The sequence below is a fragment of the Dipodomys ordii genome, unplaced genomic scaffold (assembly GCF_000151885.1).
Source record: "Dipodomys ordii isolate 6190 unplaced genomic scaffold, Dord_2.0 Scaffold4, whole genome shotgun sequence".
NCBI lineage: Eukaryota > Metazoa > Chordata > Mammalia > Rodentia > Heteromyidae > Dipodomys > Dipodomys ordii.
In genome coordinates this window covers 30,227,344-30,252,517 of record NW_012267220.1, presented here as the reverse complement: position 1 = coordinate 30,252,517, position 25,174 = coordinate 30,227,344, and the positions used below count along the sequence as shown (strand labels likewise).

At 37.6% G+C, this 25,174-nt stretch overlaps 1 protein-coding gene across 2 annotated transcripts in view; it reads right to left on the bottom strand.

The window, feature by feature from the left end:
- Positions 1-25,174, bottom strand: part of Unc5d (unc-5 netrin receptor D) — a 558,420-nt gene that overhangs the window by 199,318 nt on the left and 333,928 nt on the right. For both annotated transcript variants that reach the window (XM_013024977.1, XM_013024984.1), the window contains exon 3: positions 21,695-21,838. In XM_013024977.1, coding sequence (XP_012880431.1) covers positions 21,695-21,838 — 144 coding nt within the window. The remainder of the gene's footprint in view (positions 1-21,694; positions 21,839-25,174) is intronic.

Here is a 25,174-nt window from a genome sequence, read left to right as displayed (position 1 = left end):
GATACAGCATTGTCATCACCTGGACTCAGTATGTCACTGTTTCAATTTTCCCACCTGCAATGTGAGGTCAGTGCTTCCTGTTAAGTATACGTTCCGTCAAGGTTAAAGCGAATAAAATATAGTCCTTTCTAGGACACTGAGTGCATACCAGGACTTAGTGAAGGTCATGCATATTACTAAATCGAATTAGGAAGCTGTGATGATGAACACTGGGTGGTTTTAATCATAAATCAGTCACAAGTTAATTATAAATGAGAAATTTTCAGAGGCACTTCAAAAAGAGTAATTTAGTATATGCTAAAAATGATTCATAAATTAAGGGAGAAAAGGTATTAGGATGATTCATTGCTCTTTAGAAGAAATAATAAAATTAGAACTATCTTATTTTATACCAAAATAAATCCCATGTTAATAAGAAATATTTTTACATGAAAACACAGCAATAATAAAATATTTATTGCATCTTAGGAAGGGAAAGAGCTTTGTCAACTTAAGATTAAAGAACCAACTATTAAAGAAATGGTTGACACATACTGTTTTGTCAAATTTTAAAATTAATTTCAGTAAAACATCTGAACAAAATCCTGTATTGAGGACTAAAAGCTTTAATATATTAAAAGAACTCCTTAAGCAAACTGAAAATAATAAATACCCTCAATAAAATGTCAAAGGACAGGAAAAAAGAATATACAAAAGAATGGCTACAAAATTGCTAAACCTATCTGAAAGGACAGAATCATTCATTACAGCTTGGGGCTTTTGGTTCACAACTGTAATTCCAGCTAGGAGGAAGAGACTGGGAGGATGATGGTTTGAGAAAGGAAGTTTGGGAGTCTCCCTGTGGACATTTAAAATTGGATAGGGTGGTGCACACCTGTCATCCCAGCAATGGCAGAAAGTATAAAATAGGAAGACTGTGGTCCAGATTTCTACGGGGAAAAAATGAGATCCTATCTCAAAAGTAACACAAAAAGGGATGGAGTTGTGGCTCAGGCAGTCGAGTGGCAATTTCAAATTCTAGATCCACCAAAAAAATAAGAAAATAGAAGCCAGGCACCTAACATCTTCAGATCTCACTGAGGCTGAATCTGAGGATCACAGTTAGAGGTCAGCCTGAGCAGTGAAGTCCATGAGATTCTCATCTCCAATTAAGTAACAAAAAACCTGACAGTGATGCCGTGGCTCAAGTGGTAGAGCACTAGCCTTGAGCAAAAAATAAAATGCTCAAGACTGGCATTCAGGACCTGAGTTAAAGGACTGGCAGTATGAACACACACACACACACACACACACACACACACACACACACAGGGGTGGGGGTCAGAGAGAGAGAGAATAAACAGGAAATAAAAAGTTCATCTCTATAAGCAAAACCTAGATAAATAGCATGTGGCATATCCATGTCATAGAATGTTATTTGGCAACAAAAAGGAATACAACATTTATGCTACATATTGCAATTGAACCTTAAAAACATGTTTTGATGGCAAAAGCCATTCTCAAGAAATTATTACACATTTCCATTTCCATGAAATTCAGACTAGGCAATTCCAAATAGCCAGAGAATTGGTTAGTAGTTGCTTGGAGATGACGTGGAGAGGGGGAGGAAGACGGCTAATGATATTTTTTTAGTGTTATGAAAATATTCTAAAATTGAGATTGGTTTCAGAATCCTCGACAATATACCCCAAACCACTGAACTCTATTCTTCAAATAAGTGAATGACATGGAATAGATATCTCAGGTAAGATAATATAAAAAACTTTGTTTATAATTGTTACCACTTCTTTAGTTTCCTAAGACAATATCAGACAACTACAAAGAAGGATAAGTTTCAAAGTATATCACTCGGATTATCCCCTTTATTACTGAACACCTGTTCACAACCAAAACGTTTCATAATACAGATCTGGGTCACATCCTTGGCGAATTTATACAATGAAGTACTATGCTCAAAGTACTGAAGATTGCAGATGAATGTTGAATAACCTGTTAAATAAAATATTGGGTCACATGTGACACTTATCACTTGTGTGTGTGTGTGTTTGTGTATTTAGTAAATAAAATGATTCTTCAAATTAAGTAATATTGCTAGGGAATCATTTACTTCCATGTAAAATAGGTGTTTCTGAAATAAGTTTGTTTTGTGGTGGGTAGCCCTTCCTTTACTGTGTCATAGTATTTATTTTTGATATTCAGGAAATGTCCAACAGTGTCTTCCAGTCCTTCCCTGTTGACCATGGGCTGGACACTGCTTGACAGTGGCAGTATATATTACTGAACCTGCCATGGACCATTGGATCCTCTCTCAGCACATGCTCCAGCAGGAAGGAGAGACATTAAACAAGTAATTAACTGGCACAAAATGAGTGATGAGGCATAGAGGTTGGCAGTTCCTCATTAAAGCAGCACCCTGGAACGCAACGGTGTGATGTCATGGAAAGTTTGTAGAGAATTGTCCACTCCCCACCTACAAAACACACTAGAAGGCATTTCCAGTTTCAGATACCTACTGCTTCAACCAGGACCATGGCTCTCACCACCAACTCTTCGTCCACCTGCTCCTCCTTCTCCTCTTCCTCCTCTTTCAACATATAAACTTTATTTTCTTGCAAGTCTCTGCAAAATTCTAGCCTGGCTACCTTTCTTTCCTGAAGTCACATTACATAAGGATGCTCTTACATCAGATTTGTCTTCTATAATGGAGCAAGCCCAGAAAGGTTGTGATACTTGGATATAACTTACAATTGCATACACAGGAACTATGAAAAGAAGAAAAAACAATCATCACCTTCATTATTCTACAAGAGAGAAAGAAACCAAAATGCATACAGATGCATAAAGACTGTACATTTTAAAATGCAGAAAGATTCCAATATTTTTAATTTGAAACACTTTGGAATTTAAAACTATAAAAGTCTATCTCCTGAAAATAGCAAATGGTTTGAAATTGCTATATGCATTATCACAGAACCCTAAAGAGAAATTGCTCAACTTCTCACTGGATGATTATGAATATATTAATTATCTTCTGCATATCTTTTTGATTTTTACCAGTTTCTGTGATGAACACTGATTCCTTTCATAGATGTAAAAGAATAAAAGTCTACAAAAATCCTACTTTGTTGGCAGATGTGTAAACAATGAAATAGAAGTCAGGGGATCTGTGCACTTGGCTTCATTTTCTTGTATCTGTCATGCTCCACAGTATGATATAAGGAGAGAACAAGAGCAGCCATACCTTCAAACTTAGAGAACTGTCTAGTCAAACATGCTCTTCTCTACATAGTAGAGTGGACTTGATTATCTGTCTTGTTTATTGCCATGTTTTTGGCACCTAGAAGGGCATATAGTAAAAATTGGATGGATGTTCATTGATGAAAGAATGGTCAATGTGAATTCTTACAGAAGCTCATGTGAGTATTATTATTATTATTATGAGTAATAAACAATTCAGTCTTTAATACTTAGGATGGCAATTGAAAGCAAAGCTATGAACATATACATCTAATATGTACCACACTAAAACAACATACTTTTTTTCATCTTCTCTCACACACACTGTATATGTGTGTTTGTATGTGAATGAGATGTGGAAAAAAGGAGGGAAAGAAGAAAGAGAGGAGGAAGGAAGGAAGAGAGGGAAAGGGCGGTCACTGATAGTCATCAGCAGAATAATTTGATGTGTTCCTTGATTTCCTTACTCAATCACCCTGTTACCTGATTAGGTTGTGATGCAGATTATCAACAGGCCTAAGACAATAAAACATAATGACAGCTAAAGAAGAGGGGCTGGAGAGGTAAGCAAGCCAGGTACATGGCTCACCTCTAAATCATACAACAAGAAATTATCTCATCCAGAGTTAACACCTGCCACAAAGCAACTTGTGTGAGGCTGGGCTAGAGGAAGAAGTAACCTCCCCTTCCTCACCCTATGCCCTATTTGGCCTTTTTCTCATTTTCCTTTCATGCTACTATGTTAGAAAAGTCATTGTAGCACAAGAAAATCAATAAAAATTCAATTCCGAATAATAGTTCTTTGCAGCTCGGCAACACCAGGGAGTTATCGGCTCATTCAATGTTCTGGCAGTTAATGCAATGAAATAAAAATAATTTACTCATTCGAACCAAATCAGCCAGTGAAAAAATCATAGACATTTTTTTAAATAGTCATAACCATAGCCATTTGTTAAGATTGCAAGAAGATGACACCATGTCCCATTAGTCATCCATCTACACTGCTATTCAAATCAGCTTTGAATCTTTCCCACCCGTATTTTTCTGAAGGAGCAACAAACTACATTTGTCATACATAAAAGGAATTTGTAACCGAGCCAAATACAGATCATTTGTCGCAATAAAAGGGCTGGTTCTGATGCATAACAGATGCCCAACAGCAAAATGGAAGTCAAGGCCCAGTGCTTTTAACTTGGTTCTACCTCGTTCCTCCAGCCCTAAATAGTTATGGCCTGGGAAGTGAGTTACTGACTCCCGATCCCAAGAGAAGCATATAAAGGCTTCCTGTCAGGTAAATTTTCGCTTATTGTGACAGTGCCCTGTATTGGGCATAGAATATATGCTTCTCTTTCCAGCCTGGTGAAAACCCTTCTTCTTTGCCTAGATTTATGGAATTGGCACATCTCAGATTGATATCAGGCAGTTTCCATCTTTCATTACATGTCCTTGTCTTGAATCTTCCAGTTCAATTTTCAGCCTTGTCCCCTAGAGTGACAACTAGCACTACGGTGCAATTCCATATGGAGATTCCTATATTCTAGTGATGTAGATGTGACATCTTCTCTGTCCTAAAATTCCTGAGAATTGCAGCTAGAACTCCTGCTGAGACAACCTTTCAGCAATAGTGAAGAAGCACCACCCCTGGGCATGGATGTATTGCCATCGTAACTCCTCATTGCCTGCCATGCCAGGCAATGAGTAGGCTCATATTGAGGAAGCACAGGAACTCGTTGATGCATGAGGTCCTGTAGGCTGCCTCCGGGACTACAGGTGACTTCAGGGCTTTGTGAGTTTCCCTGAACTCTGAAGTCCCTCTGCTTGGAGATGGCTGATATCAATGCAACATTATAACCAGCTCACTATGTCATCATCTTATCCTCAATTGGCACGATCTGTGAGGTAGCACTAGGGGTACCAAGGATTTGTCAGTGTGAACACACATTCTGGTGGGCAGAAAAGACTGTAGTTTTCCAAAAGTGTTCTAAGAACTGATTTAACCTATCAAGCTACTGTCAGTGTAATAAAGCCCACTGGGTTTGGCCTCTGTTTATATTAGGGAATATATATATATATATACACACACACACACACACACACACACACACACACACACATACACACACATACACACACACATATACAAGCATATATTCAGAGTCCAGCAATAATTTGCTGGGTGCCATTGGCTCAAACCAGTACTCCTAGCTAATAGGAAGGCTAAGATTAGAAGGATCAAAATGAGCCCAGCATCAGCCTAAAGGTTCAGGAGTCCCCTTCTCAGCTGAGATCTGGATTCTGTGGTGCATCTAACTACAGGAAGCCTAAAATAGGTGGATCATGGCTCAGACACATACCTACCTAGGATCTTAAAAATAGCCAGTATGGCTCTACAGTGGAGCACCTGCCTACTGTGAAACTCTAAGTTCAAACTCTAATACCAAATAATCATATTAAGTGAAGCAGGACAGACCCAAAGAAACATAGGTCCCAGGGTGGTTTCCCTCATTTGCAATAAATAATATACATCTAGGATAATCTTTGCAGAGGAGCAGAATAGCTCAATAGCTATGTACATATGAACATAAAAGATGATGCTAAGCAAAATGAACTCCAAGACATGGACACAAGAGGTTTGTTGTTGTTTTAAATGTACTATGTGACTTATTGTTTCTTTTGTATGTTCTTCTCCCATGGTATATCCATGTGGTCACTGTATTTGATTTTAGTACCCTGGTATTGTCTACATGTTTATCTGAATTAGGGAAGGGATGAAGAACAACAGAATGGTAAGCAAAGGACAAGGTGGTAACCACTGCAACAGCAATATTCACAAGACAATATTTTGGAAATGATCTGTACAATTTGTGGGGTGGGAGGGGAGGGAAAGTAGGAGAAAAATGAGGGAAGGGGTAACAAGTTTGACAAGAAATATATGATTACCTTACTTATGTAACTGTAACGTCTCTTCACATCATCTTGACAATAACACACACACACACACACAAGGAAAAAGGAAAAAGGAAATTGAGAATTTTTTGAAAATTAGCAAGACATTTATTTTTATTCTGGTCCTGGGGTTTGAACTCAGGGCCTGGGGCACTATCACTAACTTTTTGTGCTCCAGGCTTATACTCTACCACTTCACTTCTGCTTTCTTTGATAGATAATTGGAGATAAGTGTCGTAAGAGCTTTCCTGCCTAGTCTGGCTTTTAATTGTGATCCTCAGATTTTAGCCTTCTGAGTAGCTAAGATTATGAGTGTGAGCCACCAGTGCTCAGCTACAAATCTTTAAATTAAATGCATAAGACAAATAGTAAAGGAAGGCAAATACAAGAACACAGGGAACAAGAGGCTGAGGAGAGGCCGTGGGACTCCATTAACTGGGAGAGCTCATCAGTGCAGCACAGTATAGCACACATTGTGTCTAGAACTTTTGCTCCAACAAATAACCTCTCACTATTCTGTCTTAATGGCCTCATCTTATCACTGGCTCTGCATCTTAAGGCGCAGCCACTTGCATATCTTTTAATTCAATAGTTTTCTCTTGTCACTATCCACTGCTGATCTTCTTGCATGGACAGGTTACATTCAGACAAGGAAGAAAGAATAAGTATAGGAACATGTCAATCTTGTGTGAGCACGTATACATACCAGTATGGATACCAACTCACAGGGCTGGCCTGCCTATGTGTGTGGTCAGCATGACCTTGCGGTTGAGATGCTAGGCAGTGCCGTGTCCCTCAGGAAGTGGCTTCAGGGGGAAGCTCCATCGAAGGAGACCACGCTTGTAGAAAGATTTATGAGGTGTGCTTTGTTTTGAGGTTGTGCAGAGAGAACTTACTAGGTGTTGAATGTTAGTAAGTTGGCTGTGTTAATACAAAGAGGACAGAAGCCTGAGCTGAATGACAGATCTTAAACCATCTTCCAGAGTAGAGCTTTGTAATCTTAAAAAGCCATGAGGTGAAAATCTAGAAATTTTCTATTCTCTTTCGTTATCTTTAAAAGTACTTATACAAAGGGATTTCAACTTAATATGTCAGTCTGAGTATAATGCATCTTGAGCTCTCTGGTTCTTAAGGAATCAACATGAAATATAACAAATTTAGGATCTTCATGTTTTTTTTCCCTGGGATGCTATGTAGACAAAATATCTATGAATCTTATCTTATAGTTTTGATAGTATTATTTTTCTTGCAATGCTGATGGGAGAGAAAAGCCATAGGTTAATGTGGACACAAACATCAAATCAATGTGTTTTTATGAAAATAAGGGAAAAAGGAAACAAATATAGTGCTTGAAACCACTGCCTATATGAGGCTACTCCATTCCACACAGTATGGGGGAAAGTTCCAGTGTTTATCTTTCTACTGTCAGGAGTCCCTGTCTGGATGTTTATACTGGCATCTCTCACCAGAAGCTTATGTGTAGGTCAGCATTCTCACACAAGATGAACTCCATGGTTGATGGAATAAGGGTTTGAGAACAGCATTGAGCTAAAGAATCATCCTGCCTTTCCCCAGTGACCTCCCAACCCTCCACAGGAAATTAGAGGGCTCCGAACGACCTGTGAGTTTAAAAAGAAATGACCTAAAAATAACCCCAGGCTTTCAAGGCTCATCACTTCATTATAATTCATTACAGCGACTGTAGAGGAATGCAAAAGAAAAGGGGGAGAAAACAGTAAAAAACAAAATACCCAAACAGCCACCATAACAACAAGAAGAAATATTTTTTAAGCACATTATTAATTTTTTGGGCCTTCTCTCTCCCTAGGTTTCCTCAAGGCTAGGAAGGTCAATCAGGACAAGATGTGGACAGTATCTTGAGCACTTAAGCACTGCAATATATCCCCAAGAACTTAGTTCCTCTCACCTCATCTTTGGTCCATAGAATGCCTGAGTGAAAGGATGGTAAGCTACATTTCCTTCTCTTCAACCAATCTTCTAGATCAAGAAAGATCTGAACCATCACTTTGGCCAGAACTTGTTACATCATATCTGAATTTCATGTTAAATCATATAAGGATACCTATCAAATAATGCAGGTGAAATTAAAGTTGACAGGAAAGAGCCTGGGGATGTTTTCTAGGAAAAGAGAGTGGTAATAAAAATGCTCTGAAACAGGATCAAGAAAAGTAGTCACTAAGTCTACAACAGTAGTAGAAAAGTACTGTGATTGAGGGAACAAAAGTAAGGAGGAATGTTTAATTTCCATGAAGCCAATATGAGGCATTTGGAAAGTCATTTAGAGAAGTTGAGCAGAGGAAAGAGCATCATCTGGCCTACATTTTAAAAAGCGTTATTATCAGGGGGTGCTGTGTGCAGAATGGATTTGAAAGCAGCCAGAGTGGAGGCAGTAAGGAGGAGGCACACAACAGAAGACAAAGATTGTCTGTACCAGCTGGAGAGAAGTGGACAGACTCAGGATCGGTATTTCAGCCTGAATTATTGCTGAGTGAGATGTAAATTCGGGAAAGAGGAGACACAGAGGGCCATTAGGTCTCTTCTGGGCTTTGGAGTAGGCACTACTGAAGGGAAAAAAAAAGACTGGGAGGAGCTCAACAGGCTTGCAGCAGTGTTTGAAGGATCTCTCATTTACAAAACAATGTTCTTTGGGGCATGTTAGGTTTGAAACGGCTACTAGATATCCAAATAAATATGCTATGCAGGAGGTAGGTCAAGAAGCTGGGAGAGGAAGTAGAGCGCCAAGCTTGAGTACAAGGAGCACGTAGAGAAGGAGCACGTGTATGTAGAGGAGGGAAAGGCCTACAAGAGGGAGACATGGATACTATCATGTTTAGGAATGAAAAGAGTAGAATCTGTAGTCCAAAGTTACAGAAATGTAATTGTAGTAGGTAAGTAGGGGAAACTCAACAATATCACAAAACATCCCTACACCCTTCTCCCAGGGATAGGGATCTTTAATGCACTACATAGAGAAGCTGGGAGACATTGATCATTGAGTCCCCACCTGAATTTCATGTGCTGTAGGATTTAGGAATCTATGCAACTCTTTTTTTTGTTTTTACTTGGTCTCTTCTCCATGCTTGCATTCAGTCACCAGTCAATCCTAACATGGTTAATTCTAGCTACTGCTCCAGCTCTTGGCTCTTCAGTTGAATTTGTGGTAAGAGGTATCTATATCTCTCTGAATTCCCATTCTTTATTGATTCCTGGATCCACAATAATCTTACTTTCACTACCTCTTCCATTACACTACTGTCCCAGGTCAATGGAGGGCTTCTTGTTACCAAGCCCAATGGATACTTGTCACCTCTCACCCTAATTGTTTGGTCACATTGACCAGTTAGCTCTTTGTAAATACTCCACGTATCTTGGATCTCCTACCATCTCTCTAGCTTTGGTTTCCCTGTGGGTTTTTTTTTTTTCATGAACTCCTCTCTGTCCCATTCCTAGTTATGCAATTTCACTGAGGACTTGCTTTCCTTCCTATATGCACCAGCATTTGTAGCTAGGACTACAGTAGAGAATAAGTAGTATAAAAAAACTCAGGTATTCTGATAAGGCTTGCATGTTTGTCTATTTGATAGAAGGCCACTAACCTGATGACCAACAACTTCTGGCTAGTGACTCTCGCCTCTGTATTTTGATATTCATATCTCTGGGCTTTAAGATCATAAATACATCTGTAGTATAAAAAATAATCCATTGACTATTCCATAATCATGAATATTTTAACATAACCTCATCACAAACTGAACTTACCATCTTGCTTCCCAAACCAGTTTCATCTATTCTATTCATAACCATACTACATAGGGTGGTTATCAATTCAATCACTTAAGCCAGGTTCACAGAAAGACTCCACTTTAGAGAAGCCGGGAAATCCTTCTCTTCTTAACTCTACTGTTCAACAGTTACAAACTCTCGTTAATTTGCCCTAAATTTTCTGCTTATTTTACTTGTACACAAATATCAGATCCTATCAGCACCTTCAGATTATATACATCTCCTCTGAATCCTTGGTCTTGTTCCTTGAATAGAAAGGTAAGGGGATTCAAAACCATGATCCCATCACGGCCTGATGTATGACACTTTAATCACCCCAAAATGATGTGTATTCATTGTGGAAGAATGTGTACTCTTGGCAGGTTAGGGTTAGGGTTACAGTTAATCATTGCCTAACTTTCCTAACTCTATCTGGTGGTGCCATCTCCTGCCATTTGGTGTCTTTTTAACCACAAGCACAGGTTAAGTATCCCTTATAAGAGCACCTGGTACTTAAAACTGTTGGAATCTGGATGTCTGGAATAAGAATGTTCAACCAGTAAAATATGAAAGTTTTCCAAAATTAGAAAACCCTTCCAGTCCCAAGCACCTTGGATATGGGACACTCAACCTAGATGTGCAGCTGGTTTCCTACACATATCCCGGGGTTCTCTCCATTTTGCTTTGATCCAAGATCCCTTATGACCTGGAGTGCACATGTTTTGCATGGTTAATCCTCATTCTTCCTCAGGAATTACCTCATTTCTTAACTCAGGAAGTATATATTGGGCCTGAAAGACAAGCATTTGAGCTTTCTTGTGGACTTCTGTTACATAGTGCTCTAACAGTAACCATGAAAATACTTGTTTATAAGTTATCTTCCTCATTAGACTATAAAGTCTTCAAAGAAGCAGGAAGTATTTTGTTCCTGTGCTACCTAGCACATGATACTTAACTAGTCACAGATGCCTGACATTTCCTACCATTGTTAGCATTCGTTTACCACTTAACAAGTTTCTGGAATGTACTCTCTTTCTTTACTCTGAAAGAAAGAAGCAAAATTAATTTAAGAAAATCACTAGGCGCAGAGTTCTCAAAGATTAACCTTTAAATTGCCTAGTTTTTAAGCTTACCTCTCAGCTTTTGTTTTGCTCATCAACAGTGGACATTATATACCATTATAAGTACTTAATGGATATAGTGAAAAGTAAATTAAAATAAAACCTATGATTTCTTTCCCAGTAAAATTTTACTAGCTTTTTAAAAATAGACATGGCCATTTTCCAGAAATATTAAGGTGAATTCTACCACAAGAACAAAGACTTGAATTAAACTATGATTGCCTACAGAGGTGATGACTATATTTCTACAAATTCTTTTTTGTAAAATTATCATTGGGAATAAATAGCATGAAGGAACATTACTTGGGAAAATTTTTCTTTACCTATAGTAACAAATATGGTAAAATCATTACTTCTGACTCAGTAGTCCCCATCTTTAAGGTTATCAAATACATACATACTAGGTAAAAACAGAACAATTTATATCAGTTTTGTACAGGTGATTCTACTCTATTCTTCCAGTTCAGGATTTTCCACACTCTCTGGTGGGGTCCATATTGGCAGAGGAGAAAATGTTATCTCCCTAGGCCATTTGTGGGCAGAACCAAAAATAATGTGACATGCCTAGAGTTCTAAGACATAGCTTTCGTATTTACTTTAATTGTCCTAAAGAATAATACAGTTCACACTTTAAATCTGTGGGCTGCACAATCAATGATTAATCTACCTTAAATTGTATGTATGTATATATACATATATCTATATATAATTATATATAAGATATAATTATATATACATATATCTATATACAATTATATATAAGATATAATTATATATAGATATATCTATATATAATTGTCCCTATTGAATATACAGACATTTTCCTTGTCATTATTTCCTAAGCAATACAATGTAAGAGTTCACCTAGAACTTATGTTGTATGGGTAGAGAATTCCAATTTTAAAAATCTTAAATTCAAAAACTCAGGAATCAGATACTGAATACACTTTCGATTTTGGAGCATTCTAATTTTGAATGTTAGGGTTAGAGATGCTCAATTGGTAAAAGCAAGGAAAGCATTCCCAAGTCCAACAGAATTTAAAATCTGAAAGATTTTTTTCATCCCAAGTATTTTTAAATAAATTTTTATTGTGAAAATACATTACAGAGGGGTTATAATCACATGAGCAAGGTAATGAGTAAATTTCTTATCAAGCATTGTTGCCTCCTCCTTTGTTTTTCCCCTACCAGCCCTTCCCTCCCATCTCCACAACTACATTCCACCTCTCCACAAGTCCCATGTAAATTATAAAGTTCATTTTTCGACAAAGTGTCTTGTACATCTCATTGTTGCAATGGGTCAACCTGTATCCCTATTTAAACAATTTGTTTTTTTCCCCTTCTGCTCCCCAAATTATACCAACATCATATACAGTGAAAACAGGCGTTATACCTGGGGGAGGGACATACAAAGCAACAAAAAATATGATGTGGTAACTTATAAATACATTAGAAACAATAGCAAGCAAGAAAAAAAAACACTTATGTCCTTATATATACACAATGGAATTCTATGCTTCCATCAGAAAGGACATTGCCCCATGTGTTAGGAAATGGAAAGACTTGGAAAAAATTATATTAAGTAAGTCAGGCACAAAGAAACATAAGTCCCATGGTTTCCCTTATTTGCCCTAACTAGTATGCACTGAGTCCTGCAGAAAAGGTGAGATAAGATGATGTTAAGCGAAATGAAACCAGAGTATTTTATATAAGGATACTCCAGTGTGTATTAGGTGTTACAAGTGAGTTAGAGATAGATAACATATAGAATACAGGAGGATAGTGTATAAGCCAATATCATATAATCTCAGATGATCTTGCCACATACAAGTACCTTGCGTAACCATAGATTTTCGTCCATGAAACCCTCCCCTCTGGACACAAAAGATATCAGAAAGATGTGTCTCAGCTAGCTCATGGATCACTTGTCTCCACAATACTGCTAACATTGGCCTATATGCAAATAAGATTTTGAGATAATACATAGTTGACAATGACCTATTATACAAACTGTTCCTTGTTGTAGTTTGTCTAATATGGATTCTCATTGTTAAATATAGACTATTTTTTAGCACTTTTGTTTAAAATACAGACTATTTTAAAGAAAAAATAACACTGACCTGATTAAATCTCTGAGTTTATCACCTGAGGACACACACTGTTGATCTGCCCATTGTTAGGGAAGTGAACTCTAACTAATTGATTAAGGTGCTATGTGATCACCTTCTAAGTTATTGGTTCCTTCTTTATAATTAATATGTATCTTGAAAATACCTAGACTGAGGTGTAAACATCCTGTTACTCCTGCAACTTTTACCCCCTGTTGGATCCTCCATATGGTATATCTCCGAATTGATATTATAATAAACATCTTTGTTTGTTTATATTTATAGTCACCCATACCTTTTAAAAGTATCTGACAAAAACCTCAGTGTAGATTCTTATTTGATGAGTTAGAATCCTTTAAAACCATTAATGTGATATCAAATTATCCCAGATCCAGCTGAAGGAGCTTCTACTTCTTCTAGGGCAGCTGTCATTACTTTATTACATATTTACATTGAGTGACATTATACAAAATAACTGACCTTTACTCTTCAAAAGTCAAAGTCACAAAGATCAGAGATAGACCAAGGAATTGTCCAGACAAAAGGAAGCACAAGAGATTTCCCTTATTGGTAGGACAGAAGGGCTGACATAATGGGAAGAATTATCATCACACTTTTAGAGGGTTTGGGTCACATGTACTTGTGTTGGCAACAGGAGCTGTAGTGGAGGAGAGCTGCTCATTTCATGGCAGTAGACAAAGAAGACAGAGAAAATGAAAGAAGGGGTCAAGGAAAGATACAGCCTCTGTGACCTATTTCTTCTAAGTAGGTTGCACCTCCTCTTTACCACCTTCCAATATACCCTCAGATTATTAATCTATCAAAAGATTAGTCTATTAAGTCATGGCCTTCATGATCTGTCTCCAAAAACACCATCAAGGGCACACTCAAGAGGCATGTTTGACTAATCACATAGATTACACTGTTAAGCCGACAATGAAAATTAGCCACTATACATACGAATGAGGATTTCTGTTTACTACTGAAGATATTTCTGTATGATTCAAACAGATTTTTACATTGGAGAATAGTATATGTCAATGCTAATTGTTGTTAATTATGCTAGATCTCTGTCAGAAAATAGACTTAGCCTTAAAAATATAAACAATGTGTTCTTTTTTAATTGTGAAAATACCACACAGAGGGGTTACAATTACATGAGCAAGGTAATGAGTACATTTCTTATCAAGCATTGTTGCCTCCTCCTTTGTTTCCCCTTCCCATCCCCTCCTATCTTTCCCCCCACTTCCCCACCCCCCTGCATCCCCTCTCCCCCCTGCACCAAAGTTGTAAAGTTCATTTTTCAACATAACGTCTTGTACATCTCATTGTTGCAATGGGCCCACCTGTATCCCACCAATGTGGTTTTTAGAGGAAAAGGCTGCTGTCATGTCATTGAGACACAAACTGTATACATAACTGTATACATGCAAATACTCATAAAGTCATAGGCTCTGTACAATTAGATCAATGAGTGTGTACACACTCTACATTGTAATCTCTATATATGGAAAAGTTCCTGTTGCTTAGTGATGCTATACCTGCTATAACACTACAGCCCCATGCAATACTCACATATTTGTGAGGAAGTTTATGTCAACAAAACGACTGCTCTGCTAGTCATATAATCCCATAGCATATACAAGTATGTAAGATACATACTACTTGATAATGTTCATAAATTATTCGTACTGGTTTATTTAGATCCTCTCACGTATTTTTATTATAATTTTAAGTTGCACTCCTACTTATTAAAATAAAATTTTGCAGAATAACAGTGTGCCCAATTAGGCTAGCAGGCTCTTACATTTCATGTCTACCATGTCTCCTGACTGCAACAAGAAGCTACATGAAATGCCAGCTCTATACCATCTAAGTCTGTGTAAGTCTAAAATTGCGTCTTGATGCAGTTGTCAGAATGTATGCCATCATTAAACGGGAATGACTGCACAAATAAACACAAAGCCTTAATACTAAAGCAAATGTGGTAAAATGTTAACACGTGAAGATTCTCAGTAAAGGGCTCAAAGGAATTTTTCTGCTATATCATAACTTTTCTGAAAGTCTGAATTAAAATCAAATGATTTGTGCATACCTCACTTACACATCTAATGCAGTAATTCCTTCTCTAATCACTGCCAGACTGCATCCCTGTGAGCACTACTCCGAATAACCCACCTTAAGTGTAGCTCCTGTGAGGATGCTTCTGGCTTTGGAACAAACAGAAAGAATTCTCTCCTCCGTTTTGCATGAGGCAATTTCAGTATGTCTCTAGGCATTCTAGCCAGTGATTTCTTTACTATATAACTATTGCATATGAGAATGGATTTCTCTGAGATATAATGTGTGTGCCCCATAAAGTTACATAGAGTCTCATGCCTTATTTAATATTCTGCTGTTAATGGATTAAATCTCTTAAGCTTTGGACTAGAGGCATTGCGCTTTTCCTTTGTAGTGGGTCTAAGTATGTTCTCAGACCTGCTGTAAAACTACAGCTTGGTTAGGAACAGCTCCTATGTGCCTTTAGTTGGATGCAGCCCATCCCAGGTGTGCATCTTGACTAGCAGATTGTGCCTACTTTTAGGGATACAACTGTATCCAGAGGACAGGACTCTCAAACACTTTGATAATATTCTTAGACATTAATTTCAAACTACAGGAATGACTAATCCTTGGCCAAAGAAAATATTTTCTTTTGACTTTTGCCATATTTTTCTACAGAGAAAGGGTTTCATTCTTTTGTGAAATTTACATCATTTATGAGAATTAAGTGTATACACAGGTTTCTATACTTGAGAATATGTTCTAGGTTCTCAACAGAGAGAATTGGAGCTGAGAAGGCAGAGGTGGCAGGCCAGGGCTCATTCTGAGCTGCACGCTGTATCTAATATATGCCCACTTATGGAACCACAGCCTGTACATATGGGGCTGCTTCTCCATCAGTCATATTTATAGTACAAAGATAATATATCAGGTATGCAGTAGACTCCAAAGTCAAGATATAATAGGTTGCATCTTGACACAATGTGCAATCTAATAAGAGAATTAAAACTATAAACAACTTTAAAATAATTGTGGTACTGGATAAGTTATATTCAGATTGTGGGAAAAGCATAAGAAAATGCTATGAGACCTCAAGAATGGATACTTAGAACTCATGGAATTTGGAGCTGTGGAAGCTGTAGAGTTGCCTTGTCAAGGCTGGGTTGGTATATGATGTTGCTGAGATAAACAGGGTTAGGAGACCTGGAAACTGGGTGTTTTGAAGGAGACTGTGTGCAACATGGGATTTAGACATAGGCACCTGGGCATTAGATAGGAAGAGAAAAGACTGAATTGTTCCAGGTGAAAGAAGAACAGAGAGAAAACAAGAAAAGGAAAGCATGTTTCATACACCTGAACTGAGACATCTAAGCTATGTAACTGGGGTAGAACTCAATACATTATTAAGGATGTCATGGGTAAATGTGAAATGTAAGTTAAAGCTGAATATGGACACCAGGTACCTGTATCTGTGTTTATTTTTATGTCTAATTTTGTAGCTAGAAAGAGGAAGACCATTGGCAATATTTAACAGATGAAATCATCAAAAGCATGAAACCAAGATATATAATGGAGGCTTAATTGGATAGCTTTCTTTCTTGATTATAAATATATATTATATAGAATATGTATATGTAATATAAAATATATAATAAATTCTTTTTCTTTTTAGGGGTGGCATATGTAACATATACATATATAAAATACAAATATGTATATATATATATAACACATGCATGTGGTATGTATACACAAACGTATATGGTATACACACACACACATACACACACCACCCCAAAAAAGAAAACCATCATGTTTTTTACTATGGCCATGTAAAATAGAGAGTTTTAGGGCTTTTAAATGAGAGTCTCTTCTAGTTTCTTTATTCATTCTTGGCTTTATGCATAGATATTTTTGAAAGCATCCCAAATAAGCAGTACGTCTAAATTTTATATGGTACATATCAAATTTTATAGTTTTTTTATTTAAAAAAATTGACAAAACATAGTGTTTTCCTGTGATATTTCTTCCATGTTGCCAACTTGCAATAACAGGCTTGACTCTAACACATAAACATTTCTTTTATTTCCCAGTCCCAACTCCCAAATTAGAAGAAAGACTCAAGCATCAAGAAGGTTTTGCAGGGCCAAGAGTTAATGACACAAGCACAATGTTTTATAAGCCAATGAAGAAGAGAAAGAAAAATGAGTAACAAAAGAAAGTGCTAATCTGCCAAATGTTCACCCATGAAAATAAACAAGTAAGAATGATTGAATATTCCTGATTTTTGACAACCAGCCAGTAGCCAAAGCAGCAGATGCCACCATGTGCCATCTCCTTCCAACCCAGCTGGACCAGACGGACGCAGGAGGCCTGTGGGAGTCGTTCCCTGGAGAACACAGTTCTGCCAGCTTAGTGGGGGTAAAGGTAAGTTGTCCTTATTAATTTATTTTTACCTTTATAAAACCACATTGGAAACTAGACTCAGCTATTTCCTGCCCCAGGCAGTTGGACAGGCAGACATTTTGTGAGTGATTAAGAGAAAAATAATATGACAGACACTTTCCTCCTAAAACTGTGTGTGTGTGTGTGTGTGTGTGTGTGTGTGTGTGTGTGTGTGTGTGTGTGTGTACTAGAACTTGTTCATAAGGAGGAATGCAATATACTCATAAATGAAATGAGAATGGGAACAATCACTGCTTTCCTCAAGGAAATACTCAAATGCCTATGTGCTTTCCTTTTATGGCTTTCAAGCATCCATTTAATAGAAAAGAATCCATAGGGATAGAACACTCAGGAAGGGATGTGGTTGAAAGGACCGATCAGGTTCCAAATTTGCCATCAGCTCGGTGCCTTTTGGTCTAACCACTTGGAACATGTTAAATGAAGAAGGCTGATAAAATGGATTAAATCAGTATTTCCCAACCAGTACTTCGTAAAAAGTATTCTAGGGACTATTTACTCAAAGTACCCAGACCAACGACTATAGAATTATAAACTTTGGAATAGACAGACTGAATGATTTTAACTGAATCCCCAGGTTTTTTATTAGGATCGTATTTCATTTTATTTGGACCCATTTTGAAGTCTTCAGAGTATTCTTTGTAGATCAGAATCCCTGATCATGTAATCATCTGTTTGACTTGGTGCAAACTTAGTTTCTTTCTTCCAGAGTCTGATCCAGGAGGCTTGGACCAGAAGTCAGTGCTTTGAAAACTTAACTACATATCTCATAGGGTAAATGGCTAATGAGTATATGAATTACACAAATAGGATAATGTTGCTCATATTGTTTTCCTTTAAAATAGAATAATTGTATATTGTTTTTTAAAAATTATCCTTATAGAATTGTACAAACGGGTTTTAACTCAACTTGTCAATTTATGAGGATAATGCATCTTGATCAATATTAACCCTTCCATGATTTCTAACTTAACTCCAATCAGTACTGCTCCATCAACACATTCAAGGGAACTGCCCTGGAAGTTTTGTCCAATGTGATTTTTAAGTTGCTACATTCTCAATGGATCAATGGCTAGATGAGGAGAGCATAAACACTTTTGACGTTGAATTAGAACAATTTAATGAGTAATATAAAATGATATTAATTTTGCCAAGTCCCCTCAAGATGACTGTCATCAGAGTAATAAACTGCATCCATGTATTGTCTCTAGTACTTATAAAAACCAATTTTACAAGGAAGAAACACAGTGACAATTACATCTAATTTGTCTTTTTATTTATTGGGAGTAAAGATTCTCCTTATGTATAATATGTTATTTTCTGAGAAGCGCTTGCAAATAATGATCAGAACCCTCTCTCATATGCTAATAAAACATGAAACCTATTTTTTTGTAAAGTGCAATTTTTGCTCATGGAACTCAAAAAAATTCTAAGGAAGATCTTGAAGGCAGCCCTTCCCTCATACTTTTGATGCCATTATACTAGTTAAATTTCATTTTGCATTTTAACATACATGGTCCCCAAGTTAAATGCAATATTTAATGACAAATCATGTCTTGACTTGCATAAATAATTTTAAATAAATTAAAGAACCTCTCACTTGCTACATGGGAATGAATTAAGAAATGCTGTAAACACGAATAGAGAATACATTAAATAAATTGCTTCATCAAGACTTTAGTGATGTTTAGATACTATTTACTTGACAATATCACATCTTTATTATATACAATGTATATGTTATATATGAGAAGGATTCTTTTTTATCTCTGGAGAGTTTAGCAAGATTATTTCTATGGAAGTATCATGATTTTCTAAAAAGTTAGGAAGGGACAGAATAGGAATTCTTTGATTCTATCACGCTTGGAAGAGTGGTGTTCTTACTGTTGACTTAGAACAAATTTTGATAAAAGATCAATATAAGATAATCTACAGAAAAGTCACTAAAATAGTGCATTCAGTTCTGTTAGCTTCAACAAGGATTAACAAAAGAGCAGTTAATAGATATTGTGGCTACAGAAGACAAAATACATCATAAAGCATCAGTAGGACAGTGGATAAGAGCCAACTCTGTGCCAGGTACAATATTAGAAAAGGGATAGTTGTCACTTCCTCTCACACAATAATTCTATGACATAGACACTTATTCATTGATGAAGACATTAAAGATGACAAATCATCAACTGTCCACCAGTACCAAACTAAGAAATAGTGAGGCAGATGTGAAACCAATTGGATTGAAGAGTCTGGAATCTTCACCATAGTGCCAACACACATGTGTAATGAGATAGCAGGGGCAAATCTCAAGTCAAAAAGTCAAGGGTGACACACATAGATAAACATCAAAGCATCTGCAAGGATACAGGGTAAAGTGTACAGACTGAGTGCTTGGAAATTGATAAAAGTGACTTTGTGTGATTCTTTGCAAAACTTTGTAAGCAAAAATTGGGAACTTTATAGCAGGCAAGGACAATCAGAAATTAGGAGAGGAGGGAAGGAGCACACTAGAGGCAAATGAACAGGAGTATGTAATTTACAATGATTTAAAGAAGAGTGTCTGTGCATCTCAGAGAAGTGAGGAAAAAGTACAAGGGAAGTGAGCTTGAGATGTAAGAAATTGAAGCGACCCAGGTTCAAATCCCTCATGCAGCTTTGCTTCTTTTCTTTTTGGACAGAGCCCAGCAGCTACCTGTTTTTGCTTGAATTAGGGCCAAATGTTCTAGCTGGCCTGAACAAAGCCATCTAGGAATGAATTTATTATGTAAAGAATAATGCAAACATATTCCCTCTCTTGGCTGACCGCTACTTTAAAGTTATAAAATATTAGTGAACTAAAATTAATTAACTAAATAACTACAGGAGCAGTATTTTCCCCTGGGCTCTCACATCACAAGTACAAGCTTATGAAGTGATTGGTTCTCTCTGCCTTAGAAGGCCCCACACAGCATCTAGGGGAGGCCTCCCAAATCACTAGTATCGTGAAGGTGAAATGCATATTTTACGAGGAAGATTTCATTTCCCAGGAAACATAAATGTCTCTGCAAATAGCAATTCACTCCAATTCTTAATCCCTAAACTATCAACATCTGCTATGAAGAATTCCTTGAGTCCACATATAAATCCCTCTTGTCCCGTATTCTTTATGGCACTCTCAAAAGATGATATTTGAATAAAACAACAATAACCATCTTTGCCCTCCTCCTTTTCGGTTCCTTCTTCAGGGGCCTTTCCACTCCTGAGCATGCTTGGGAGGTTTATGGGGGATCTGTGGAGGTGGGAAAATTGGAAATAGTACAATGACAACATTTTACAGGAGGACAAGTCAGTGCATTTATAAATCTGGTTTGGATTATAAAAACACTGATGCTGAAATATGATAAAGAAACCTTGGACTCTCTGGAAAAGCAATTTTCCTCCTTTCTTCTTCATTATTTTTCAAGTGTGTATTTCTTTTTTTTTTCCCCCCTAACCCTCCTTGGGTCAAATAAATGCAGTTTTAAAACCCATTTCCATGTTTTAAGATTCAGAGAGAAGAACTGTAACAGTAGGCTATAGAACTTCTTTAATGCCTTATTTTTGCAGATTTGCTAGAAAGTACAGTAAACAGTCATTCATCACCTTTTCCCCTCAGTGCCCCCACTCCTGAGTCCCCTGAACTTTGTCATTGATGGGAGCAGCATAATCCATTTGTGTGGGTTTCTTGTTCCCAGGAACATCTTTGCCTGGCATTGTTGAGACACCTGCATTCTGACAATCTAGGCAGAATCTCTTAGCCAAACTGATTTGCTGATTGTCCTCCGGAGGAAATTATCAAACATTTAAAATACAGTTTTGAAAAAGTAAATGTGGTAGAAATAGGAGAGTTCTGATGGTTTCTTGCTGCCCTCTGCTCTACATTCTGCAGAGGCACATGGAGTTTCCAAAGTCCCTCGTCAGCATTATTTAACTCTTGTACATGCAGCTTCAAGACAAGATCACCCGGAGTGTACTTACAGGCGATGCGCACTGAGGCCTTCCTGCTTTTGGAGGTTCCCAGGTGGCTCCATGCTACACACTGGCACCAGTAGTCCTCTGGCCCATGGAAGTCCTCCACCTGCTGCCTAGTGACATTGATGAACACCTCCCGGACCTTCAAGCCTGATAAAGGAGAGAGAGAAAATAATCTGATGCCTCTGGATTTCTGAAAACATCAAGCTCAGGTTAGCCAACCCTTTTCTTTTTAATTACACAATTCTGTTTTTAATCAAGGCAGAGTTTTAATTACCTTGATAATAATATACTACTGCTAATTAAATTCCACCAGCCAAAAAGGCTTGAAAGTCACATGCCAAGTATTACCAACCAACTCAGCTCCAATGCAATATAGTAGTTTTCTAGCACCTTGTCTTGGTGCTTTGACTTTGGCTTCCTTTGTGTAAAACAGAGTATGAGTTGTATAGTGATAAGTTAATTGCTGAGATTCTAGAAGCAAAAGAGGACTCAATACATCAACCTCAGAGGCAGATTCAGGTTGGTTTAAATGCCCTGACATAGGGTTTAGAAGCACAAGAGGGCCACTCTCACTGTGTGTTTTAGAAAACATAAGATCAGGAATGTGTAGAGGTAGGGTGAATAGACTGGGATTCCAAGAAAAGACCAAAACCTCAGCACCAACAGTTCAATATAACAAAGTCAGTGAGATTATAAAACAGAAAGGTTGAAGAAGAGAGGCAGAAGAGTGGAATAAACTTGGGAAAATACCTGCAGCAATGGTATAAGCATAGGAAAAAAAATTTATGAGGGAAAAATGAAGGATATATCTATGAACTTGGATGGAACTTGGATGGAATTATTGTAATCATAATCTTTTAATTCTTTGTTCGATTTTTTACTCTCTTCCTAAGAATATTTGCTTGGAACTGCTAACTGTAGAATGAAAACACCTTTCTACCTCTGATCAAAAAACATCATGTCTTTGGGGAAAGTGGTTACCTTTCATGGAGTCAATGGAACAAAGAGGACACTCCTCATTAGGCAAAACAAAACAGTTAGATCATCACAAACAGGACAAAGACCTTGATAGCTAATATGTTCTCCAATGCCAGCAGACACTGCAACAGTACCCTATAAGCTGACCATGTGGAAGCCAAAGGATTCTCTCACTTATTGCATCTATTTCAGTGCTCAGCACTGTGATAAGCCCGAACATCTTCAGTATTACCTTCATACAATGCACAGAGACAATGTGTGCTACTGTAATTCTAGGCTGCAGATAAAAGATGTAACTTAGATAGCTGGGTTCATCCATCCACACAGAATTGCAAGTGGAGCATGTGGAGTTTGGCCCTGCGTCTGCCTTACAGCAAAATTATTGTTATTTACCAGTTTTCCTCTTAAAGTCAATTTATTTATTCTTAATTGTGGAAATAAGATTGACACATTGAATAGATAAAGAAATGCTAAATTCCTAAGAATGCTTTTTTTCCTTACAAATCAAGAGGGATTCAGGAGGCATAGCATCAGCTCACACAAAATGAGCCAGTGATTCTGGGATTTGGGCTCAGGCATAGGAGGATTTAAAGAATAGAATGAAGGTGGAGGATTGGTCAGGCATGGGAAATTATCCCTTGCACTAACCAATAGTCTGTTATTAATAGGGTGTGATGAGAGAAAGCATTGTAAAAACAAAAGAAAAAAGAAAAAGAGAAGAGATTAGAGGACAAGAGCAAAGAAAGGGAAAAAGCACAAGAAAAAACGGAGTGTATCAAGAAAGGGAAAACAAGACCAGAGGAAGATGGCAGAGTAGAAACTGGAGGCTAAACAAGCTCTTGCACAGAAAGTAGTTTTAGTGTTCCAGTGAACAGTCCAAGGCTAGAAAATTACATCGTTACTGTCATCACAGTACAGCGAGTTTGGCCAGAGAGGGAAAATCTAGGCAGCATGGTCAAGGAAACAGATCTGAACACTTGCTAGTGGCAGTGGCAGCCTTACCAACAGAGAAAGTCCAGGACAAAGGTGTCAGATGCGGCATGTGAGCGGATTCTACTCACCACCAGCAAGAACTGACAACGAAGCAGAAATCTTCATCCTGTTTATTGCAGAAAGGGGACAGAGCCAAGAGTATGGCATGAGTAGAACCCTGACATCCTCACTCCTTCTCACAGAGCCGCGGTGGAAGGCACTGGAGAAGAACTCCATCTTTGATACTGACAAAGGCTGGGCTGAGCAGCTAGCTCCAACCCAGGCCTTGGAAGGAAAAAAATGGAGCCATTAGCAGGTCACAGTAACTTGTTCAACCACTTTGGAAAACAGTATGGAGGTTCCCCAAAAGACTCCACATAGAGCTCCCCTATGACTCAGCAATCCCCCTTTTGGGCATTTACCCAAATGATCACAAACAAGACCACACTAAAGCTACCAGCACAACTACCTTCATTGCAGCATTATTTACTATAGCTAAGATATGGAACCAACCCAGATGCCCCTCAGTAGATGAATGGATCACGAAAATGTGGTATAAATATACAACGGAATTCTATGTCTCCATCAGAAAGAATGACATTGCCCCATTTGTTAGGAAATGGAAAGACTTGGAAAAATTATATTATGTACAGTAAGCCAGGTGCAAAGAAACATAAGGCCCATGCTTTCTCTTATTTGCAATAACTAGTATATATCTGAGACAATCAGAAAAGTTCAGATAAGATGATGTTAAGCAAAATGAACCCCAAGATAAGGACACAAGTTTTTTTTCTTTCTTGCTATTGTTTCTAATGTATTTATAAGGTACCATGTGATTTTTTTTGTTGCTTTGTATGTCCCTCCCCGACGGTATAACCTCCATTTTCACTGTATTTGATGTTGGTATAATTTGGGGAGTGGAAGGGAAAAAACAAATTGTTTAAATAGGGATACAGCTTGACCCATTACAACAATGAGATGTACAAGACACTATGTCGAAAAATGAACTTTACAATTTATGCGGGGGTAAGGGGGTGAGGGGGTTGTGGGGGAGGAATGTAGTTGCGGAGATGGGAGGGAAGGGAGGATGGTAGGGGAAAACAAAGGCGGCAACAATGCTTAATAGAAATATACTCATTACCTTGCTCATGTGATTATAACCCCTCTGAACTGTATTTTCATAATAAAAAACTTATTTAAAAAAAGAAAGGGAAAAACGTCAATTTGACAACTTTGAAGATAGAAAGCAGATGGGATGAACCATTTTCCTTTTTCCCTTTATCCTTCCCTTTCTCCCTTCCTCCCTCTCTTTCTGCTTTTTTTTTTGCATTTATTAATTGCTGTTGGTATTGAAGACTGAATTTTAAGCCTACATATAATCCATTTTCTTATTTTCTCCAGCCTGTAAGTCCATCTAAGCTGGCAATTTCCTCTAGGTCACAAATGTAGCCATTTTTTTTTTAAATTTTATTTTATTTTATTTGTGAACAAACTGTACAGAGGGGTTACAATTGCATGGGCAGGATAATGCGT